General features: G+C 36.8%; 1 protein-coding gene across 7 annotated transcripts in view; it reads left to right on the top strand.

Annotated features, from left to right (window-relative positions):
- Positions 1-25323, top strand: part of ERBIN (erbb2 interacting protein) — a 121471-nt gene that overhangs the window by 36468 nt on the left and 59680 nt on the right. For all 7 annotated transcript variants that reach the window (XM_045848276.1, XM_045848277.1, XM_045848278.1 and 4 more), the window contains 3 exons: positions 5542-5589; positions 14103-14300; positions 17367-17484. In XM_045848276.1, coding sequence (XP_045704232.1) covers positions 14112-14300; positions 17367-17484 — 307 coding nt within the window. In that variant the 5' untranslated portion in view covers positions 5542-5589; positions 14103-14111. The remainder of the gene's footprint in view (positions 1-5541; positions 5590-14102; positions 14301-17366; positions 17485-25323) is intronic.

Here is a 25323-nt window from a genome sequence, read left to right as displayed (position 1 = left end):
TGGATGTAGACCCCTGCTTTCCATCACTTTGACTAGTTCTTGCCAATCCCTTCTAGCCTGTACAGTTTCTTTTGAGAAATCAGCTGACAGTCTCTGAGATCTCCCCTGTAGGTAACTAACTGCTTTTCTCTTCCTGCTTTTAAGACTCTCTTTGTCTTTAACTTTTGGCATTTTAATTATGATGTGTCTTGTAATGGGCCCCTTTGTATCCATTTTGTTTGGGACTCTATGATTCCTGGACTTGCATGTCTATTTCCTTAACCCAGTTAGGGAAGTTTTCTTTCATTATTTTTTCAAATAGATTTCCAATTTCTTGCTCTTTCTCTTCTCCTGGCACCCCTCTAAGGCAAATGTTAGAACACTTAAAATTGTCTCAGAGGCTGCTTACACTATCCTCACTTTTTTGGATTCTTTTTTCTTCTTGTTCTGATTGGTTGTTTTTGATTTCTCATGTCCCCAGTCTTTGGTTTGATTCTTGGCTTTATCTGCTCCACTGTTGTTTCCTATAAAGTGTTCTTCATTTCAGTTCATGTATCCTTCATTTCTGCCTGAATCTTTTTTATTCTATTCAGGTCCTAACTAAGTTGCTTGAGCATCCTTGTAACCAGTGCTTTGAACTCTGCATCTGATACATTGCTTGTCTCCATTTTGTTTAGTTCTTTTTCTGGAATTTTGTTCTCTTCTTTTATTTAGGCCATATTTCTTTGTCTGCTCATTTTGGCAGCCTCCCTGTGTTTGTTTCTATGTATCAGGTAAAGCTGCTTTGACTCAGTGTCATGGTAGCATGACCTAATGTAGTAAGTGTCCTGTAGGGTTTAGTGGCACAGCCTCCCCTATCACCCAAGCTGAGTACTAGAGGTGCACCCTTTATGTGGACTGAGTACTCCCTTCTCTTATAGTTGAGTCTTGATTGCTGTTGGCAGGTCAATGGGAGGGATTTGCCCAAGCCAGATAACTGGTAGGACTGGCTGTGACCACTGGTCACCAACCACCTCCCTCTGTGGCTTTTGGAGGTGGTTGGGTAGTAGTGCTCCATCATTGTCTGTAACTGTCACCTGGGTGCTGAGGCTCTGGGGTTTTCTGGGTAGTACAGGCAAGGGTCAGCCACTGTCTGTGTACTGTCTGGGGTCACTTGGCATAAGCTATAAAGTGATTTGCAGATGGCTGCTGCGAGAGGTACAAGACTGGGCTCAGCTGTTGCTTGAGCATATTTAGAAAGGTCTGAAGACTGTGCATAGTCCAGCCATTCATATGGAAAAGCCATGGTTACCAGCTTGGGTAGGCTTATAAGTTGGGTGGGGGCAGAGCCTTCAGTAATTGACAGGGTAGGGGTACTTGTTGGAGCTGGGTTGATGGAATCTCAGATATGATTCCTCTGCACCCTGGCTGTGTGTAGGTGGGCTCAAAAAAGGAGCAATGGCTGCTGTCCGCAGTTCTGTCCTAGAAGAAGCTGTCCCCCAGCTCTGGCCCTGATGCCTGATACTTCAGTTCCTCTCATATTTCACTGGTACCCTTCAAGGTGCTTCTCTAGTGTTGGAGCTCAGAGGGAGTGAGCCTGAGTAAGTCCTTGTGCAGGAGACCCTCCATTAGGAGAGACCCCTGAGAATCCTGCAGCTTCTTCTGCTGACCTAACCCGCACTAGTCTCAATAACCAGAAATTAGGGGGATTTATCTTCCTGGCATTGGAACCCTGGAATAGGTGGTCTGGTGAGGGGCTAGGATCCCTTGCTACCAAGATATCCCTCTGATTTATATCCACCAAACGTGGGTGTGGAACCAGCCCATTCTGCATTCCCCACCCCTCCTACCTTTCTTGGTACAAGTGGTTTCTTTAATTCCTAAGTAGTTGTACTTCCATACAGCTCGATTTTCTGATGGTTCTGAGTGATAGTTCTGTAGTTTAGCTGTAATTTAGCTGTAGTTGTGTGAGTTGGTGAGCTGTGATTACCTACACCTCCATCTTGACCACAAGTCGTTGTCCATTGTCGTCGCCCCCTCCCCCGGTCCCGTTAAAGTACTCTTAATCAGATCAGGTTGCCTCAAGGCATTAACTGGAAGTAGTACATGGGAACTTTCTGGGATGATGGAAAGAGTTTGTATCTTGATTGCTATTGCTTCCATGGGTGTATGTATTGGCCAATCTATACTCTAATGATCTGTCCATTTCACTATGTAAATTATATGTAAAATTGAAATTGCTGTAAATATGGGAATTCCTTAGTAACTTCAGTATGGATGGCTACTGCTTATTCGACAGTAAGATTTTTTTACACATGTTTACATCTGATAGTTTGATTAACAGGGCCGATAATTGAAGAAACTCAGTTATCTATTGGTTTAGAATCAGACCAGTAGTCTATGTTAATCTTAAAGCCACAAGTATGAAATTTAGTTTTCTTTCACCATCTGCCTTTCCTAATTTCTTGTTGTATGTGCTTTAGGAATAGCACATTTTATACATTTAGTTATTGATTTGTTCTTCATAATCAAATGCTCTTATACAGCATTTACAATTTTTTTATTACATAAGTTTCTTACCTTTCTATTATTATTCTTTTTCATACCACAATTCTCATTGTTTACTGTCCATGTACTTACCATTAATGGGTTAATACTGTCCATAAAATGCCTTAGAACTAAGCATAGGCATTAATACAGTTTAGCAAACATTGTGATAACCATGTTTAAATTAAAATGATCTTATACAACTACTGAATACCATCTAATAACCGGGTATGCCTGAGGACCTTTGTTTTGCATTTTAACTTCTGAACCCATTTACAAAGATTGTTCCAACATAAGATTTCTCTTAAACCTAGCAAAGTATAATTTGTGGTCTCTTTAGATCAATAGGGAAATATACTATTTTTTTAAAAACCTTTATATCAGCAATTTTCAACCAGGGTGCTGCAAGAATTTTTAAAACAGGCAATACCTGATTATTTAGTCAGGGGCATCTACCTCTTTTCCCTTGGATTGTCAAATTAAAAAATGAACCCTGGCTGGTGTGGTTCAGTGGATTGAGCGCCAGCCTGTGAACCAAAGGGCCACTGATTCAATTCCCAGACAGGGCACATGCCTGGGTTGCTAGCCAGGCCCCAAGTAGGGGTTGCAGGAGAGGCAACCACACATTGATGTTTTTCTCCTTCTCCTCCTTTCTCTAAAAATAGATAAATAAAATCTTTAAAATAAATGATAACAACCAACACAACTACAGTTGTATGGTGTGAATGAACAAAATTATACCTATTTTTGTTATATTGGGAAAAAAATACATATTATTGGTGTGCCACAGATTTCAGTATTTAGTTTGTGTGTGCATGACATGAAAAAGGTTGAAAATCATTGCTTTAAAGTGATTTTCCTTTTTAATTGTTATAGTAACTTCCAAACTGAGAATTTGTCAAAATAATAGAAGAGATGAGGTGGGAGAGAAGTTGGTGATTGAGTGTTGATGAAATGATTGACCATGTGTTGGTTATTGTTGAAACTGTTGGAAAAAAGAATCACACTAGCATTTTGGTTTGGATAAAGAATCTTGAATTTTATATGTAATCTCCTAAATTAGAATCTCTAGATGTGGTAATCTCTATTTCTGAAAAATACCCTAAGTGAATTTTTACTCAGTTCTGCCATTGTACCTTATGTTTCTTCTTATTTTTCTCATCATGAGTAGCTTTTTTTTATTGGTGAGAGATTTTGCTGGTATAGTTTAAATTGTTGTCTAAAGCTCTTTATAAAAATATATCAGTGGTCTCTTCTCTTTCTTTAACTAGATTATTTTCATCTACTTACAAATCCACTGTTGATTCACATTCTGTCCTCACTGCTGCTTTTCTTCAGTGTCATTTGCCCTTCTAACTCTTCTTTTTGACCTATTTTTATAATAACTCAGGGCTTAATTATTGAACGTCTTCTTTTCTTTTGTCTACACTCATGCTCTTGATGCTTTTGTATTATTTTCATTGTTTTAAATATCAGCTCTAAGCAGATGACTTCCAAATTTGTATCAGCTTGAAACGCTTTCCTACATCTGAATACCCATATCCTGCCTGCTCAGGATCCCACCAGGACTTCTGTCAGGTAGTTCACACTGAAGATTCTAAAGACAAACCTCTCATCTTTCTTTTCTCTAAGATGCTCCTTCCATAGTCTCATCCATCTCAGTTTTATTGGCAATTCCATTCCTCACATTTGTGGGAGTCTGTTGAATGGCAAATGTAGTGGCCATCTTTTGTGTGGCACCCACAAAGGTATTATTTGTGGCATGTACTATATCTAGAATTTGTGGGGAAAATTAAACAACTCAGTAGTCTGAGACCATTTAGTATAAGGACAAATAGCCTTTTACATTTAGGGTGACTCTGTAAAACTCTGAAACATATTTATTAATACGACTGAATTTTTAAGGAAGAAATTATGTATATACTTTTTATGAATGCTTTGTTGTGGGTTTCAGGTTATCTCACTTTGGAATATTTTGATTGCAGGTATAGAAAACTTAGCAATGGTTTAAGCAAATAGAAGATACAGTTTTCTTACAAACCAAAAAATCCAGAATTAGGCAGTACTTAGCATTGATTCAGCTGATTCTAACAGCAATGCTGTTGGAGACTCCACAGCTGGTTTTGTGATTCTACTGTCAGCCTTATTTATTGGGTTTTAATCCTTATACTTGTTGACTTAGGGTTCTACAATGGTTGTTGCACAGTAGACATCACATTTACATGTAATTCTGGGTATGTAAAGCACATTTTCCCCCTAGAACTATCCCTCATTCTACCTATAAAGCAGACTTGTGAGTATATAGCATTGATTTTAACTGTCTTGTCCATCTGTGGCTTCTTGGAAAGCTCAAAAGTGAGTAGTTAGCAGGGTCTGTTACCAGCCTGAGAGGAGAAAAATTCTGGAAATTAAAAACAGAATCTGATAAGCAATTAACAGTTTCTGTCACATAAAACCATAAAAAACTACTTAACTTAAATATAATTGGTAATGATTGTTTATTTGCTTAGAAAAATGCAATCATTTCTCATTAAGTTTAAATAATTGGCATTTTAATGATAGAGGGATATTTGTAATTTGATAGAGTAGGGCTTTCAATAGTTTACAAATAAGCCCTGGCCAGCGTGGCTTGGTTGTTTGGGTGTCCTCCTGCAAACTGAATGGTTGTTGGTTCAATTCCCAGTCAGGGCACATGCCTGGGTTGTGGGTTCGGTTGCCAGTCAGGGAACATATAGGAGGAACACACTTATGTTTCTCATGTCAATGTTTCTTTCCCTCTTTCTCCTTTCCTTCCCCTCTCTCTAGAATCAATAAAAGAAAAAAAAATAGTTTACAAATGAGTTAAGAATACTATAATGATTGATTAAGAAACTAGCCATATATTTAGAAGTTAGCAAGTTTGTGTATGTCAGCTACAGTGGTGAATTTTTGAGAATTTTAATTTATGTTTTGAGGTAAATAAGAAATTGGAAAAGATGCTCCTTAAAGTCATAAAGGTCTAATTTTTTCTTCTTTTTGTTTTTTTGATTTACATAGAATGTTGGCTCAATTAAGAAACAGCAGGGAAATAAATTCAGCCAAGTGGTAAGTGACTTTTTGTTGTTGTTGTTAAAAAGTGTTTGGCTTATTATTATGCCTTTTTTCTTGGATGGCTCCTCTTCATTTGATTAGAAAATGTTTACATCTACCATATTAAGTCTGATTTATGAAGTGGCTCTTACTTATTACAACACTAAAATTCTAATTAGTAGTCTCCATGTCAATCACTTCCTGTTCAGGCCAGTCTAGGCATTCCCCTTTGGTTTACTTTCTTTTATTTTTTTTAAATTATATTTTACTGATTATGCTACTACAGATGTCCTGATTTTTTCCCATTGCCCCCTTCACCCAGCAACCCTCACAGTCCCCCTCCATTGTTCATGTCCAGGGTCACGTGTATAAGTTCTTTGACTACTCCATTTCCTACACTGTACTTTATTAGCCCCATGGCTATTCTGTGACTACCTATTTGTACTTCTTAATCCCCTCACCTCTTTACCCATTCCCCAAACCCCCACCTTCCATCTTGCAACCATCAAAAGACTCTCCGTACCCATGATTCTGTCTCTATTCTTGTTTGCTTAGTTTGATTTTTTAGATTCACTTGTTGATAGATATGTATTTATTGCCATTTCATTGTTCATAGTTTTGATCTTCTTTTTCTTAAATAAGTCCCTTTAACATTACATATAATAATGATTATGTCATGATAGTTTACTTTCTTACAATGTTGTGTAAGGGAGGATCTTTTTGGGTGTGGTTACTCATTTATTCCTCTCTCGTATGGTAGTTTCCTCGTTCCCTCAGTAATCAAGGTTCCCTTGTTTTCATTAAGTAGTTTTATTCTGGTAAATTGGGGTCCATTTTTGTATTGGCTCAAGGTTCACTGTATTTAATATGAGGTCTAAACTGCTCTCTTTGTAGCCTGTATCCACAGGAAGTTTTCATTTGAGATGTAAACTCTTTTTGTAACTTCCTAAAGTAAGCATCTAATTCCTTTTCTGAATTTATCCTCTCTTCTCATTTCTGCAGTTTCTAAACATGTCTGCAACGTGATCTATTCATGATCTGCACTACAGAAAAATCTTGGGAGATTGTTTTACCTTCATTAGCAATTACTTTCCCCTCTAAAGTGCCTTATATCTCAAGTGCTCTGCACAGAGGATAACTGTAAAATAGACTCTTTTTAAAATCACACATTCTTCATAATAACATTTTATGTCCTTTCTTAGGAATTATGCTCCCAAATCCATTACAGTTTTTGGAAAATGGATTTTTAGGCTATATCTTTCAAGTTCTTGGATACTGTCATATTATATAAATGTAAACACAGTAGTTATAATATGATAAACCATAATAATAGTTGAAACATCTCACCACTGTTGTCCCTAGGAGCTTCAGTGATAGAAACGTTTTGTATCTTCCCTTATCCTATATAGTAAACATAGCCAGATGTGGCCATTGAGCATTTAAAATACAGTTAGTGCAAATGAGAAAGTAGATTTAAAGTTTTATTTAGTTCAGCTTGAACTTTAAGGTTAAAATGCCACATGCGTCAAATAGTTACTATATTGAATAGAGCAGATGAGAACTCTTGCCCATTGTTCTTAGGTATCTTTAATTCATTATCAGTTGAAGTCTTTGGATTTCTTAAACAAAACATTTCTTTTTTTTTTTCTTTTTTAAATCACAAAAAAAATCCTCACCCAAGGATGTGTTTATTGATTTTAGAAAGAGAGGAAGGGAAGAGAGATAGAGGAATATTGATGTGAGAGAGAAACATCGATCAGCCGCCTCCTCTATGCACCCCAACTGGAGATCTAACCCACAATCTGCATATGTGCCCTCACCAGGAATTGAACTTGCATCTTTTTGGTATATGGGATGATTATTGAACAACTGAGTCACCTGGCCAGGGCACTGCTTATTCTTACAATTAAACCCCTTTATCTAAACACAGATTTTTAATAACCATTCAGTAGGCTTTTCTTGATATTTATTTGTTGGCAAGATTTTTATTATTTTCACTCAAGTATAGTTGACATTATATTAGTTTCAGGTTTACATCATAATGATTTGATATTTGTATACATAACAAAATGATCACCACAATAAAGTTAACATATATCATCATACATAATTTTAAACTTTTTTTCCTGCAATGAGAACATTTAAGATCTCTTCTCTTAGCAACTTTCAAATATGCAGTACAATATTACTAATGAGGCACCATCCAGTGTCTTATCTCCCCATGAGACAAAGATTTTAGATAGACATTTGATGTTTGACCTCATAGTCCAGGGGAAGAAAAAAAATTATTTTTATTTTAATTCTTTTTTAATATATTTTATTGATTATGCTATTACAGTTGTCCCATTTCCCCCTTCACTCCCCTCCACCCTGTACACCCTCTCCCACCCATATTCCCTTGTTTAGTCATGTCCATGTGTCATAAGTTCTTTAGCTTCTACATTTCCCATACTATTCTTACCCTCCCCCTATCTATTTTCAACCTACAATCTATGCTACTTATTCTCTGTACCTTTTCCCCTCTCTCTCCTCCTCCCACTCCCCTGTTGCTAACCCTCCATGTGATCTCCATTTCTGTGGTTCTGTTCCTGTTCTAGTTGTTTGCTTGGTTTCTTTTGGTTTTGCTTTAGGTGTGGTTGTTAATAATTGTGAGTTTGCTGTGCTTTTACTGTACATGTTTTTTCTTTATCTTCTTTTCTTAGATAAGTCCCTTTAACATGTCATAAAATAAGGGCTTGGTGATGATGAACTCCTTTAACTTAACCTTATCTGAGAAGCACTTTATCTGCCCTTCCATTCTAAATGAGAGCTTTGCTGGATAGAGTAATCTGGGATATAGGTCCTTGTCTTTCATGACTTGGAATACTTCTTTCCAGCCCCTTCTTGCCTGTAAGGTCTCTTTTGAGAAATCAGCTGACAGTCTGATGGGAACTCCTGTGTAGGTTACTGTCCCCTTATCTCTTGCTGCTTCTAGGATTCTCTCCTTCATTTTTACCTTGGCTAATGTAATTATGATGTGCCTTGGTGTGTTTCTTCTTGGGTCCAACTACTTTGGGACTCTCTGAGCTTCCTGGACTTCCTGGAAGTCTATTTCCTTTGCCAGAATGGGGAAGTTCTCCTTTATTATTTGTTCAGATGAGTTTTCAATCTGTTGCTCTTCCTCTTCCCCTTCTGGTAGCCCTATAATGTGGATGTTGGAACGTTTAAAGATGTCCTGGAGGTTCCTAAGCTTCTCCTTGGGGGTTTTTTGTTTTTTGTTTTTTTAATTCTTATTTCTTCATTCTTTCCTGTTTGGTTGTTTCTTTCTTCCTTCTGGTCCACTCTTGTTTTGAGTCCCAGTTTCCTTCCCATCACTATTGGTTCCCTGTGCATTTTCCTTCATTTCTTTTATGGTAACCTGCAGTTGTTCATCTAATTTGCGCCCCAAATCAACCAATTCTGTGAGCTTCCTGATCACCAGTGTTTTGAACTGTGCGTCTGATAGGTTGGCTATCTCTCGGTCACTTAAAAGGATGAGACCTGGGGCATTGATTTGTTCTTCTGTTTAAGCCATCTCTCTCTCTCTCTTTTTTTTTTTTTTTTTTTGGTCTGGTTGCACCTGTTACAGTGAGGGAGCCTTAGATGTTCACCAGGGCTGGGCACCCCATTCGCTAGATTGTGATGTTGTATGTGGGGGCGGGGGCGGGAGGGAGCAATGGTGGTAGCTCCCTTCTCTGGGATCCTGGGTTGCATGTTCTGCCCTGCTCTACAATTGCTGCCTCACTGGGTCTGCCAGCTGCTGCTTGTGTACTCAGGGTCCACCCGCTGCAATCTTTCGTGCCCCAGATGCCTTACGCGCCCCCTGTTGCCTTATGCGCCCAACTCTTTCTGCTCTCTGTGCCGCAACCCACGCCTGGCTGCATATCTCCGCCCCTCCTATGGGTCTGGATGAATGGGTCTACTTCAACTTCTTGGCTGTCCGACTTTCATTCAGATAAATTCTCTGTCAGTTCTGGGTGTTATTTTGTCTCTAAATTGTTGTTGTTCCAGTCTTGGTTGTGCGTGGAGGTACGGTGCGTCCACCTATGCCTCCATCTTGGCCGGAAGTCGAGAAGAAAAAATTTTTCCCAACCCTATTTGGGTTCCTGGTTGGGTTTGAAAATTAAACTGACAAATATTAACAGGAGAAAAGAATGCAGTTATTTAATATAAGATTTATGTGACATGTGAGCCTTCACACAGGAGTGAAGACCCAAAGAAACTGTTAAACATGAGTATTTTTATGCTTCGTTTGATGAAGAGTGGACAGTCACATATAATATGATAGGTCACTGGAATTGTAGTCAATAAGAAGGCATAGGTAAGCACGGCTTGCCTCTTTGCACAACCATATCAAAATTACAACTGTAGAAAAACTTTCACCCAGAACCATCAGAAATTGCGTTGAATGGAAGTCTGACAACTATGGAATTAAAGAAGCCACATCTATCCAGAGTGGTGGTAGGTTGGAGATGTGGAGCTACTGAACAGGCTGGTCCCATACCCATGTGTAGCATATAAAAATTTGGGAGGGACATCTCAGGAGACTATGGGTCCCAGTCTTATACCAGGCCTTCCAGCACAGGGTTCCGGTGCCAGGAAGATAAGTCCCCATAACTTCTGGCTGAAGAAACTAGTGGGAATTGAGTTGGTAGAAGAAATGGCTGGATTCCCAAGAAGTTCCTGTTAAAGAACCCACAAAAGACTTACTGAGGTTCACTACTTGTGAGCTCCAGCAGTAGAGTAGCAGCTTGAAAGGCACCAGTGGCATATGGGGAGGAGCTGAAGTGTCTGCATTCAGGGCAAGAGCTGAGGGACAGCTTTCTCCTAGACACATAAGTTGACAGAGGCCATTATTCCTTTTCTGAACCCTCCCCTTACAGAGCCACAGAGCCCACAGGCTGCTGCCATATCTGAGACTACATCAACCTGGCTAACAGTATTTGCCTCCCCCTGGTGAGTCCCTGAGGCTCAGCCCCACCCAGGTTACAGGCCTACCCAAGCTGTTAACAGTGGCTTTTCCATATGAATGGCTTGTCTAGGTTCATGCTTCATATTTCCCTAAATCCTTTCAAACAGTTAACAGCCAGTTTCAGTGAGGTCCCAGCCCCCATACCTCTGGCTAAGTGGCCTTAGGCCTGTCACTGGCAGTAGGGAGCCTAAATTCACAGCTTGGCTTTGAAAATTTCCAAGCCCAGTACAAGTAGCAGCCACCTGCAGAATGCTTTGTAGTAGATGATGCAGGGTGGCCCAAGGTAAAACAAGTGGTAGCTGACCTTGGCCTGCATCATCCAGGTAACCCTATACACCCATTGGACAGCTACAGATCACATCGGAACACAACCACCCTATCCCTGCACAGCTGATTCTGCATGGAGGGCAGATGTTGGGGGTCAGTGGTCACAGCTAGTCCTTGCAGCTAACTGGTCTGAGTAAATCCCTCCCATTGACCTACCAACAATAATCAAGGCTCAAGTACAAGAAGAGGGTGTACTCAACCCACATGTAGGGCATACCTGGTGTACCCAGCTTGGGTGAGAGGGGAGGCTGTGTTACTGAACCCTACAGGACACTTACTACAGTAGACCATGCTACCAAAACATGGAGTCATAGCAGCAGCTCTACCTAATACATAGAAACAAACACAGGGAGGTTGCCAAAATGAGGAGACAAAGAAACATGGCCCAAATGAAAGAACAGATCAATACTCCTGAAAAAGAGCTAAATGAAATAGAGATAAGCAATCTTTCAGATGCAGAGTTCAAAAACACTGTTTATAAGGGTGCTCACTGTTTAGTGAGTACCTACAAGTATAAAAATGATCCAGGCAGAAATGAAAGATACATTAATTGAAATAAGTAACAAGGAAATAATTTATAGGGAAACAACAGTTGAGTGGATCAAGCCGAGAATCAAATCAATGATTTGGAACATAAGGAAGCACAAAACAACCAGTCAGAACAACAACAAGAAAAAATAATACAAAACATGAAGATAATGTAAGCAGCCTGTAGGGCAACTTTAAGTGTTCCCACATTTGCCTCATTGGGAGCTAGAAGAACGAGAGAAGAAACAGAAATTGGTAGTCCATTTGAAAAAATAATGAAAGAAAACTTCCCTAATTGGGTGAAGGATATAGACACATTAGTCCAGGAAGCACAGAGAGTCCTAAACAAGATGGATGCAAAGAGGCCCACTCCAAGACACATATCACAATTAAAATGCCGAAGGTTAAAGATAAAGAGAGAATCTTAATAGCAAGAGAAAAGCAATTATCTACAGGGGACTTCCTTGAGGACTGTCAGCTGATTTCTCAAAAGAAACTTTGCATGCTAGAAGGGATTGGCAAGAAATATTCAAAGTCATGAAAAGCAGCAACATGTAGCCAAAATTGCTCTACCCAGCAAAGCTATCATTTAGAATTGAAGGACAGAGAAAGAGCTTCCCAGACCATAAAAAACTAAAGGAGTTTGTCATCATCAATCCATTATTATATGAAATGTTAAAGGGATTTATTTAAGAAGATCAAAACTATGAATATTAAACTGACAATATATGACTATCAACAATGAAGCATGCAAGAAAGACAGAGATAGAATTATGGATACAGAGAGTGTTTTGATGCTTGTTAGATGGAAGCGGGGTTTGGAAGAATGGGTGAGAGGTGAGGGGATTAAGAAGTACAAATAGATAGTTACAGAATAGCCACGGGACTGTAAAGTACAGTGTAGGTAATGGAATATCCAAAGAACTTACATGCATGACCCAAGGACATGGACAATAGTGGGGGGATTGTTTGAGGAAGTACGGGGTGCTGGATAGAGGCAGTCAAAGGGGAGAAAATTGGGACGTAATTGATAAAACCAGGGGATGTGGCAAGTCGTTTGTTAGGATTTTTCTCCTTTGTCCTCAGAGGTAAGGCTGTTTTTTTTTTCCCCCCTGAGCACAGGAGGGTACCTTTCACCTGAAGAATTATGCCCTCTTCAGGGGAGAATGGTAGGGCAAGGTCAGAGCTGCCTTGCTATTTTTGCTGTTTTCTCAAATTCATTTTAAAGTAGTCAAGGTGCAATATTTGGGCGTAGTATGTCCTGAATTCCTGAGTAGTTCACTTTTGTAAACCCTGAAGAAGTATAATAAAGACCTATTGGTATTTGAATTCACTTTGAGCGCCTGAGTTCAAGTATATCTTTATATATTGAAAAGTAATATAGTGTAAGGGCACAGAATCAGTTTCTTTTCGAAAAATAGGGATAATAGTACATTTCTTAAAAAGATATGACAATGAAATGAGAATAATGCATGTTGCTTATCTGAAGAACTTAGCACATTGCGTGGTGTTTGGTGATTGAGTACGAGTAGTCAAATCTTTAACAAGATTTCTGGGGAAGTACTTAGCCTATTGTTGATAAACACTTTCTGAATGCCACTATATAATTTGAATCAAAAGAGTGAGAAGCAGTGCCTTGCAGAGCCATATTGGAAACTGAGGCAAAAGAAAAAATCAGTAATACTAATCCTATTTTTATTTAAAAATTAGCCATTTTGTTCATAAATGGATTGTTTTAGATTTTTAAAAAATATATATTGCATTTAAATATTAAATGTGATTAGAGGTGTTTTTTTAGAGCCTCCTTACATTTTGTGCTAGATCCATTTGCCTTTATGGCTTCAACCTAGTCCCATGCCTGGTTAGAAGTAATCTAATAGTCTATCAAGAATTTATTATTTTACAAAGTTTTGATAACACCTAACTAGCAGTTATTCTTATTTATTAAAGTGGGCTTTTCTTGGTTAATATAATCTTAGCCTAGTTAGAATTAACCTATATACGTACGTTGTGTTCTTAATAAAATTAGCCTTGAGAATTTTTACTAGCTCAGAATTGAACCTTTCCCCCAGTTAGTTTGAAATAATGAAGTCTATACATTACTGAAGCAAGTTTTATTCTCTAGTGTATGACCTTTAACAACTGTAAGACCTGTAAATTCTTTAGAAAATTAAAAGACGACTATTTTGTTGAAACACAATATTCTTGACATAAATTGGAATTTTGATGTGAAGGAGTTGTGAAAAAGTTAAAGGGTGATTGATTCTGATGGCTAGTGAGGAATAACTGAAAATATCTTTGCATTGTCATTTCCCAATGAAAACTGCAAGTAGTCAGGTTCTTAATTAGGAAACAGCTCTTAGTCACAAACTAAATATCTTTGTTGTATTAGTGTGTTTTTTGTTGAGGATGAGTAAAACTCATAAAGTATGGTTCTTGTAGAATTATATAAGTGATTACTTAATGGATCATTTTGTAAAGTACAGAAGTGCTTGAGTTCAAGTTGAAATTTAGTATATATAAATTGTATAGTACAGCAATGTTAAGTGCATTTCATTAAGTGTAGGAGTGGAGGTATTTGTGATATAAATTGTGATAAGTGAATTAGAATAATTTGTTTTGAAAAATTATTGGTTATGACATGTGTGTTTTAACTAGATTTATTTTTATTTGAATATTGCAGTGTCTAAAAATGACTACAAAACGAAGTCTGTTTGTGCGGTTGGTACCCTGTCGATGCCTACGAGGGGAGGAGGAGACTGTCACTACTCTTGATTATTCTCATTGCAGTTTGGAACAGGTTCCCAAAGAGATTTTTACTTTTGAAAAAACTTTGGAGGAGCTCTATTTGGATGCTAATCAGATTGAAGAGCTTCCAAAGGTATGTGAATACAGTCATTCAAGAATTCTTTTTGGTTATTTTTATGCCTAGAATATGATGTTTCTAATGTTGCCATAATGCTGCTGATATATATGTGTGCACTGTTTCCTTTTTTTTTTTTTTTTTTGTTTAATTTTATCTTAAGGAATGCAGCACAGTTCACATATTTTTAAAATCAAAATTTTAACCCCTGTGTCTTCATGTTAACTGCTTGAATACTTGTGGAAATATAGTCAAACCTCCGTTCTCCCATCTTGAACATTTTGGTTCTCCACCAAGTTGTTCACAGAAAAATGTCTTGGTTGTCAAACAAAACTTTGGTTCTTGACTCAACAACTCTTTTATGCTGATACCTGTATGAGCAGTCTCAGGTCTCTCTGGCAACAAGGGAGAGAATGTGCCAGGAAGAGTACAATTCCATTTTTGAACAAGTCACTTCTCAAACATTTTTCTGAAACAAATTAAGTTTGAGAACTGAGGTTCTATATAACTTAAAATCTTGTGTGTAATTCCAGTGTTGTTGTAGCCACTAAGATATATAATAAAACTATACAACTTCTGCAGGCAGTAGACTTGACAAAGAATTGAAATTAGTTTTCATTTTGCACTAGCTGGGTAGTTTAGTTGGGTTGGAACAGCATCCCCAATAAGCTGAGGTTACAGATTTAATCCCTGGTCAGGGCACATATGAGAATCAACCAATAAATGCATATGTAAGTGGAGCAACAAACTGATATTTCTCTCTCTCTCCTCTCCATTTCCTCTCTCTAAAATCAGTTCAAAGAAAAAAAGATAATAGTTTTTTCTAATTTAAAGATACATTTAAAAAAATTCATCACATAATTTGTTTATTAAATACCTTAGTTGAGGTAGTATTCTGTTTATTTCATTTTGTTTGGAAAGGTTTATGAGGTCTTAACATTTCTGAAACATAGTAACAGTTAGAAGGAGCAAGTTGGTTTGTTGCCTTGAAACATCTCATATTACCAGTTTACTAGCTAAAATTTTTCAGTGACTACTTTTTTCCTTAAATCTTAATCCCTGTGTATTCTCTCTATACTCAATTTCTTGTTTTTTATTTTTTTAATGGAAAAGATGCAATAGCCCTAATTTAATTGTTAGAATCATTTATTCCCCAAACAGTGTTTTTCAAACTGTGCCTAGACACATGGGTGGCTTAAAAATCAATTTAATATGTGTGCATTTCCAACTAACAGGCTCTGATTTGGACTGGCAAATTTAGAACATAAAAATACAGCATACCCAGTTAAATAATTTTGAGATAAACAATAAGTAATTTTTCAATATAAGTGTCTTATGCAATATATAGGACCTAAGTTTACTTAAAAATTATTCTTTACTGAAATCCAAATATAATCAGGCATCCTGTATTTTATCTGACGACCCTATCTTTAATGGAATAGAAAATAGAGGGTGTTGCATGTACCCATTGTTACGTGAATATTTGTTTCAGTTTTGTGTGTGTGTGTGTGTGTGTGTGTATGTGTGTATGTGTGTATGTACTTACTGGATGGCTGTGTTTTGAAAATGGCTCTTTTTTTGGTAGCCAGTAGTAAAAACATTTTAAAATCCAGTGCCATCCCAGGTTATCTTATAAAGAAATCTGTATATGGCTATGGATAAAATATTAAAGGTTGTGGTTTGCATTTTATTAATTACTTCCCTAAGTTGTGTTAAGGTGCTTTATAATGTACTTTTTCCTTCTATGTTGTTCAGCAAATAATTTATCTTCTCTAGCCAGTTCTGGAGAATGTGGAGGAGGACTAAGATTAGTCCCTTTTTCTAATCAACACCAGTAGGGCCTCAGTCAGGTTATTGTCGGAAAGAGAGAGGCTTGCTATGATAGTGCAAATAACTGAATCACTTATACCCAACAATTTTCCATTTTTGGAAGTATGCCTTAAATAGCATTCATTATTTATTATGCCATTTTGACAACCATTTTTTGTTGTTGTTGTTTAGGTCTAAAGACTTTTACTTTTTTATACTAGTTTTACAGTCAAAATAATATCAAGAGGAAGGTATAAAGATTTCCCACATACCTACTCTGTCCCCACACATGCATGCCCTCAACCATTTTATCCACATCTCCAACCAAAATGGTACATATGTTGCAACTGAGGAACCTTATTGAAAATCGTAATCACCCAAAGTTGCTAGTTTACATTAGGCTTTACACTTGATACCATACATTCTCTGGGTTTGGACAAATGTATAATGAATGACACATACCCAACATTATGGGGTCAAACAAGATTATTTGCACTACCCTAAAAATCCTCTGTGCTCTATACAGGTATCTTGGTATGAAATTTAGAAGTGGCCCATTTACCTACTACTTTTGGTAAATATATTTTAAGGTCACAGTTAATTATTGTAATTTTTGCAAAACAAAATATTTGCTTCCATTTTTATTTCATTCTTCCATATCAGAATTCTTTATTTTGAGTAATTTTATTTTATTTTTATTATTTTTAAAATGTTAATTGATTTTTAGAGAGAGAGGGAGCAAGGGAGAGAGTGTAAGAGAAAAACATCAATTTGTTGTTCCACTTATGCATTCATTGGTTGCTTCTTATATGTGCCCTGACTGGGGATTGAATGTGCAACCTTGGTGTGTTGGGACGCTCCAACCAACTTAGCTACCCAGCCAGGGCTATTTTAACTAATTTCAGCTCAATTGTATTTACTTTAATTAATGTAAATTTTTATTTTGGAAATAAGGGTGCTTGAAATACAAACTACAAAATTTACAATATTTAACAACCACTTATTTTTTACTACCTCAACAGAGAATACAGCCATATACTTATTCACTAAGTGTATTTTGCTTCGAGTAGAAGTTTGAGGATGGTAAATCATTCTGAGTAGTTCAGTTGAGTTCAGATTCTTAAGAGCATAAAACAATAAGAAATTTTCCCTGGTATTTGTGTAGGTATAACTCATTCACTTTTAAATAATAGTATTTATTTGTATAAAGGTTAATAAATGAAATATTTAAGGAAACTTAAACAATCACAGTTCTTTCTTTCCTTGTTTCAATAGCAACTTTTTAACTGTCAATGTCTACACAAACTGAGTTTGCCAGACAATGATTTAACAACACTACCAGCATCTATTGCAAATCTCATTAATCTCAGGGAACTGGATGTCAGCAAGAATGGTAAGATTCCCGTGCGCCCCACCCCCTCAGTTTTTGTACTTGGGAACATGTTATGTTATTAAGATTTCTATTGTGTTTTAACAAAAAATAAAAAGTCAGATTATAATATATTGTAATATTAGCTTCCCTATATATAAAATTATGTATAAGTGATCTCTGTAAGCAAGGTAGAGAATTAGTGTAAAAGAATTAAAATGACGTTTTAGTTAAAATGCTGTGATATGTGCGTGTATATATTCATATATCCTTAAATTTATATATTCAAAATTTTGCCGTTGATTGTAATGATGAGAAACTAGTAACGACTGTAATGTCCATTGTTGAAGTTTGATATATCAATACTGCAGCTCCATTATTTACAGTGTACCTAAAAGGAAAAAATTGTGCAATATTATAAATGAATTGAACATAAATAAGTTATTTAATTTATTGAGAGGCCACTCTGTACCAAGTACTTTATTGGGAGTTAAAAATGCAGTTAAGGACAAGATATAAAAAAGATATGATCGCTGTTCTCCTGGGATGTATAGTCTTGGTTTAGTTTGATACACATTTAAGAAAGTGAAAGATTTATTTCAAAATGTTAAGTACTACCTTAACATGGGGTAAGAAAGAAGTAGACACTTGAAAGTTTTAGAATGAGCGTGAATTTCTTTTATAATTACAAAAAAAGGGGAAAATAACAAGGATAAATTTTAAATGCTCTGCTCAAAGATGACTTCAATGAATACTCAATTCTCAGTCATATTTAATAATTCTTCATGACAATTGGAGAAAATCTTTTAACAAGCCTCAAAAAATTGGTGCAGTAGTGCTAGGAAATAGCTGGTAATCATACACACACACACACACACACACACACACACATATCATAGTCATTGGTTCTAAAGTTACTTTTTGTCTTGATGATGTGAGCATCCAGCAGTAATCCTAGCATGCCAGTTTTCCTAAATTTCAAGACTCATTATGAAAACCACTTTAGGAAAGATTAAAAGAGTCATCCTGTCTTCAAAATTAACAGTTAACTTTGGCAAATGAAATGACCACTGTGTCTACCTATCTCCATAAAAAAAATAAAAGTTACTTTAAAATAAAATATATAAGCCCTGGCTGGCGTAGCTCAGTGGATTGAGTGCAGCTGCGAACCAAAGCATCGCAGGTTCGATTCCCAGTCAGGGCACATGCCTGGGTTGAAGGCCACGGCCACCAGCAACTGCACATTGATGTTTCTCTCTCTCTCTCTTTCTCCCTCCCTTCCCTCTCTAAATATAAATAAGTAAAATCTTTTTTAAAATCTTAAAAAAATAAAATATATAAATTTATTGAATACCTTCATTTACTGAATCCTAATATATTAGTTGTGGGCAAACCATATCAAACAATTAAATTGTATATTTTGAAGGAAAATGATTAAACGAACACTTTAGTTTTAAAAAATAAAAATTCTTTAAGGAGGATTTCTATATGTGTATATAATGTGTTTATATTCACTATAGGTTCAGTTTAGTCTTATAGTAATTAGTGTCCTATTGAGTTTCAGTTGTCAATAACCAATAAATTTTAGGTTTAAAGGTAATTTGGTTGACTTTTGAACAATGTGGGGCTTGTGGGGCTTAGGGGTCTTGACCAATCTTACAGTCATGTATAACTTTATTTTGCCCTCTGCATATGCGAATTCTAAGCTGCAGATTGAAAGTACGTATATTTGCCCGGGCGGGCATAGCTCAGTGGATTGAGCGCGGGCTGGGAACCAAAATGTCCCAGGTTCGATTCCCAGCCAGGGTACATTCCTGGGTTGCAGGCCATAACCCCCAGCAACCGCACATTGATGTTTCTCTCCCTCTCCCTCTCCCTCTCCCTCTCCCTCTCCCTCTCCCTCTCCCCCCCTCTCCCCCCTCCCTTCCCTCTCTAAAAATAAATAAATAAAATCTTAAAAAAAAAGGGACATTCCAAAAAAAAAAAGTACGTATATTTAACCTTTTAAATGAGTCATTTAACTTTGCAGTTAAAAAATGTTCTGTTATATATTGTGTTTTAAATAAAAATGTTTTTAATTATTATATGATTGAATTCATTTATATCCTTTTCTCCAACTTATTTTTATGTGTAAAATAAATTAATATTCCTCAATAAAAATGAATGAAATTTTGCCCTTTGCAACAATATGGATGGACCTAGAGGTTATTTTGCTGAGTGGAATAAGTCAAAGACAAATGCCGTATGATTTCACTTATAAGTGGAATCTTAAAAAATCAAAACAAACAGATGCGTGGATAATAGAGAAAAGCTGATGGTTGCCAAATGGGAGGGGTTTGCAGGGTGGGAATAAAAAGAGATGGCTCTGGAGAGCCTGATTAAAATTTGGTCAAGGAGAGTGTCACCAGCCATTTGGAGCAGAGTGTCACTAGTTGATTCTGGAGAGATAAGCAGGGAAAATATAAAATAAAACAAAAATAAAGTTAGCTGATTGTACTGAAATTGCGTTTATTCCCTGTAAAACCATTAGGAAGCAGGTTCCTAGGATAGCTATAAAAGGGAGCCGAAATATACTTGTAGTAAACAATGGGAGAACACTGTATTATGAACTCTTTTATTTCTGTCAAAGCAACATTCTGTACGTCTGCTCCATGTATTTAAGTGAATGATTATCAGTCAAGCACTATGAAAATCCATTGTACACAAATTAATTAAAAACTCCAGCTTGCAAGAAAATGACAGTCTTACTGTGGAGCCCCTTAGTAATCATTAGCTCCATCGCATGATTAGTTGATAAGTGAAACAAAGGAATTAGATTAATATACACTTGGGGTGGTAGACACAGAATACAATATGCAGATGATGTATTATAGAATTGTACCTCCAAAAACTATATATATATATATATATATTTAAAACCCTCACCACAGGCTATGTTGATTGATTTGGGGAGGAAGAGAGAAATTGAAGGGAGTATGTAGAGAAACAGGGAGAGAGAGAAACCTCTATCAGTTGTCTCCTGTAAACACTCTACCAGGGATCAAACTTAACAATCTAAGAATGTACATGCCCTGAGTGGGGATTGAATCCCCAACCTTTTGGTATATGGGATGACAGCTGAGCCACCTGGCCAGGGCCTGAAACCTGTGTAATCTTATTAACCAATGTCACTCCAGCAAATTCAATTTTAAAAAAATTTTTTAACAAAATTAAAAATAAAGAGCTAGATAAAATTTAGACTGAAAAAAAAATGAATAGCATACAATAAATTGTAGCACAGAGCATTCTAGGACTAACAGTGTCAAGAAAGGTCTAAATTAAGCATAAGGAGGAATTATTGGATCAGAATGTCACTTCCCTGCACCAGTGTTTTCCCAGCTTGTAGAATACTGATGTAGTAGTAAGTGATCAGGAACTAACTGCTAAATGAAAAAATGCTCAACACAAGGAGGGGTCCTACATAAAATCAGTGAGGGATGGAATAGTCTAGACTGATATAAATAATAAACCACCACATAACAAATGCTACTGTATACCATGTATTATCATAGTAAAAAAAAAAGGTTAGTAAATGAAAATATTATTTATCAAATTTTGAAGTAATCTACATTTTAGTATTCAGATGACCACCAGTTTAGAGATGGACAGGAGTTGATCCATTTCTAAAAGTGGAGGACCACCCAAAAAGAACCCAGAATTATCTTCTGGAGGTAGGCCCCTTGTAGCACAGGCTTCCACACTAGGTGAGTGTTCTAGGAACCCATCTGTATCAGTGCACCAGTTGGCACTGTGTTGAGAGGCTGCAGTGAAATTTTTTAGACTCTTTCAATGCATTTGCCTATTTCATGATATGTGATATGAGAATGCACTTGGCCACACCACCCTGAGTGTTCAGCAGTTTTGACCCAAAACAGCCCTGTGCTCTACCGCTCCTACTCATCCAGTTTCACCACAGCAAGTTTTTTTTATTTCCTTGGATGAAAAAAAGTCCTCAGAGGGGAAGGTTCTGCTGATGTGAAAGAAGTGAAACAAAAAACTGTAGAAAAACTAAAAGGCATCAAAATCGATGAGTTCAAAAACCCTTTTCAGTGGTGGAAAAAAACATTTTGACAGGTGTATTGCATCAAATAGTATTTTAAAGGTGACTGAAGTTTAAACGTAAGAATAAATACACAGTTTTATAAATAATTCTGTTTTTTGGGGGGTTTCCCTTCATATGCTAGGAATTGAAGTCACAGTAAATACATTGCTAGTAATTTTTTAAAGCAGAAAACTGATGAGTATTTCAAAGTTACTTGCTTAGGGTACAGTTGTTACTATATGTCTGAAAGCTCATGATAATTTAGAATTACTAATTTCAGAAATACTGATTGGTTACTTCTTTTAAACCATATTATGATGTAAAGGACTTTATAATTTGAAAAATACAGAGCATTCATTTGTATTTATGGAAGATGATACAAGCATTACTTTCCATTAAATATTAAAATTATAGAAGTCTAGTAGAAATCTTGAAATTATTCTTTTCCTATATAAATTTTTTGATTAATAGAATATACTGTAGTCTTTGTCTTTAGTCTTTCCTCAGATTTTATTAGGTACTAAAAATATAGCTCTTAGAATAATCTTTTATTCCTTGGAATAATCTTAGAATATTTCAAGATAATTTACAGACTTTAATCACAGCCAAAGAAATGAGATATTGAAGTTTTAAAATGAAGTGGGGTGCTAGGGAGATCAGTGTAGAATGTCCTTCCCCTGCCCTCCCTCTAAATGTGGAATGTCTTATATTTTAAGAAGTGTATGGGAAGAATTATACACCATATCCAATAAGGCTGGTTCAGTATTTGAAAATTAAACAGTGTAATTCACCACATCATTAGGCATATAACTAACTCAGTAATTCTTTGATATTTATTCAGGAGAAATGAAATATATATCCATAGAGTGATTTAAAAAACAAATGTTCTTAGCAAATTTTTCATAATCCAAACTTTTTTTTTCTTGTTCCTCCTTATCTCCTACATCTGCCCTGGAAACACTATTGCCACTAGGTTTCCCTAACACCTGCAGCCACTCCCATTGAAAATAGAGTCAATTTAGCAAAGGGCTGTTATTTTAATGTACCTTCAATTATCACTTGAGAAAAATTGTTACTTGAAGGACTGATAAGAAGTTAACTCCTAAAGAAGAAGAGTCAGTAACCTTAAATATTTTGCGTGTAAATGAATAAGAGAGAAGAAGGAAGACAATAAGTGTAAAATTATGGATGTTATTATTGGTAGGTAAGTCACATTAACAAGTAGTTGTTGTACCAAGGTACAATATACAATACTAGATTATATTACTTAGAATAGGAAGCAAACAGATATTAAGTAATTCATTGTGTAAATGCTCTAAAATGTATAGTTCAGGATTTGTTAAATTCCAGTGTAAAAGGAGTGCTTTATAGAGCCTGGCTCCAATTTTGAGACTTGTAATAGAGTTATCAGGTTTTTATTTTACCACTAAGAAAATTTCTTCGCTCCTCATACCCTCTAAAATGAACATCTCTCATATCCATTATTTTTTAAAACATGACTTTTCCTCAAAGGAAATAGAATGAGTGTTAAAGAGCAACTAAGTTTCAATACTTACATGAAATAAAAAATTTCCGAAGTCAACTGAAGATGTAGACAACTGAAAAGACCAATGACTACAGTAGTAAATCAAATTATAGGGAGAAAAATATGAGGGTTAGCTTTAGGAACAAGTTTGACTAAACTTTCATGGAATGGGATATCTGTAATTTATAAAACTATTCTAGAGATTAGAGAAAGGAGGGAAGTGTGCAACTCAGTTTATAAGAGTGATAAACTTTTAATTATATTTTACTGATTATGCTATTAGAGTTGTCCTGATTTTTCCCCCTTTGCCCTCCTCTACCCAGTACTCCCTACCCCCTCAGGCAATTCCCCCACCATTGCCCGTGTCCCTGGGTCATATGTATAATAAGTTCTTTACTCCATTTCCTATACTGTACTTTATAGCCCTATGGCTATTCTATAACTACCTATTTGTAATTCTTAATTCCCTCACCTCTTAACCCATTACCCCAAACCCCACTCCCATCTGGCGACCATGAACGTGCTCTCTGTATCCATGATGCTGTCTCAGTTCTTCTTGTTTGCTTAGTTTGTTTTTTAGATTCAATTGTTGTTACGTTTTTTTTTTTTTGCTATTTTATTGTTCATAGTTTTGAGCATCTCCTTTTTCATCAATAAGTCCCTTTAACATTTCATATAATAATGGTTTGGTGATGATGAACTCCTTTAGATTTTTCTTGTCCGGGAAGCTTTTTATCTGCCCTTTGTTTCTAAATGATAGCTTTGCTGGGTAGAGCAATCTTGGCTGTAGACCCCTGCTTTTCATGATTTTGAGTATTTCTTGCCAATCCCTTCCAGCCTGCAAAATTACTTTTGAGAACTCAGCTGAAAGTCTTATGGGAACTTCCCTGTAGGTAACTGCTTTTCTCTTGCTGCTTTTAAGATTCCCTCTTTGTCTTTAACCTTTGGCATTTTAATTATGATGTGTCTTGGAGTGGGCCTCTTTGCATCCATCTTGTTTGGGACTCTGTGCTTCCTGGGCTTAACATGTCTATTTCCTTCACCCAATTAGGGAAGTTTTCTTTCACTATTTTTTCAAATAGATTTCCAATTTCCTGCTCTTAATTTTCTCCTCCATCCCTATAAGGTGGCTGTTAGACCTCTTGAAGTTGTCGTAGGTGCTGCTTATACTATCCTCATTTTTTTTGGATTCTCTTTTTCTTGTGCTGATTGGTTGTTTTTTGTTTCTTTATGTTCCAGATCATTAATTTTGACTCTTGGATTCATCTACCCTACTGTTGTTTCCTATAAATTGTTCTTTATTTCAATGAATATATCCTTCATTTCTGACTGGATCTTTTCTGTGCTGTTGAGATCCTCAGTATATTTCTTGAGCATCCTTATAACCAGTGTCTAGAACTCTACATCTGATAGATTGGTTATCTCTATTTTGTTTAATTCTTTTTCTGGAGTTTTGATCTGTTCTTTCATTTGGGCCATGTTTCTTTGTCTCCTTGTTTTAGCAGCCTCCCTGTGTTTGTTTCTATGTATTAGGTAGAGCTGCTTTGACTCCATGTTTTGGTAGCTTGGCCTAATGTAATAGGTGTCCTGTAGGGTCCAGTGGCACAGCCAGCCCTATCACCCTAGCTGGGTACTCGAGGTGCGCCCTTTGTGTGGGCTGAGTATACCCTCCTAATTGAGCCTTGGTTGCTGTTGGCAGATCAGTGGGAGGGATTTATCCAGGCCAGTCACCTGCAAGGACTGGCCATGACCACTGATCACTAACGTCAGCCCTCTGTGAAGGATCAGCTATGCATGGGCATGGTGGTGGTGCTTTTGTGGTCTGTAACTGTCTAGTGCATGTGCTGACCATGAGACTTCCAGGGTAGTGCAGGCCAAGGTCAGCCGACACCTGTGTTTTGCCTGGGGTCACCCTGTCTGAGCTATAAAGCAATCTGAGATGGCTGTTACTTGTGCTGGGCTGGGAGATTCCCAGGCAAAGCCAAACTATGAACCTAGCTGCTACTGCCAGTGCTGGGTCTGAGGCTCACTGAGGCCAGCTGTTTCTTGTTTGAGAGGATTTAGAAAGTTGTGCAGCATGAGGCAAGAACAGCCATTCATTTGGAAAAGCAGCTTGGGTGGGGCCATAAATTGTGTGGAGAGGAACTTTGGGGATCTCCGAGACAGGTCAAACAGTATTAGCCAGGTTGATGGAGTCTCAGATAAGGCTCCAGCTTGCTGGTTCTGTGGTAGCAGGGGTTTAGAAAAGGGACAATTT

The sequence above is a fragment of the Phyllostomus hastatus genome, unplaced genomic scaffold (assembly GCF_019186645.2).
Source record: "Phyllostomus hastatus isolate PE091 unplaced genomic scaffold, TTU_PhHast_1.1 phas_contig_58, whole genome shotgun sequence".
Taxonomy (NCBI): Eukaryota; Metazoa; Chordata; class Mammalia; order Chiroptera; family Phyllostomidae; genus Phyllostomus; species Phyllostomus hastatus.
The sequence above is the reverse complement of the archived record's forward strand: the minus strand, read 5'-3'. Positions and strand labels throughout refer to the sequence as shown.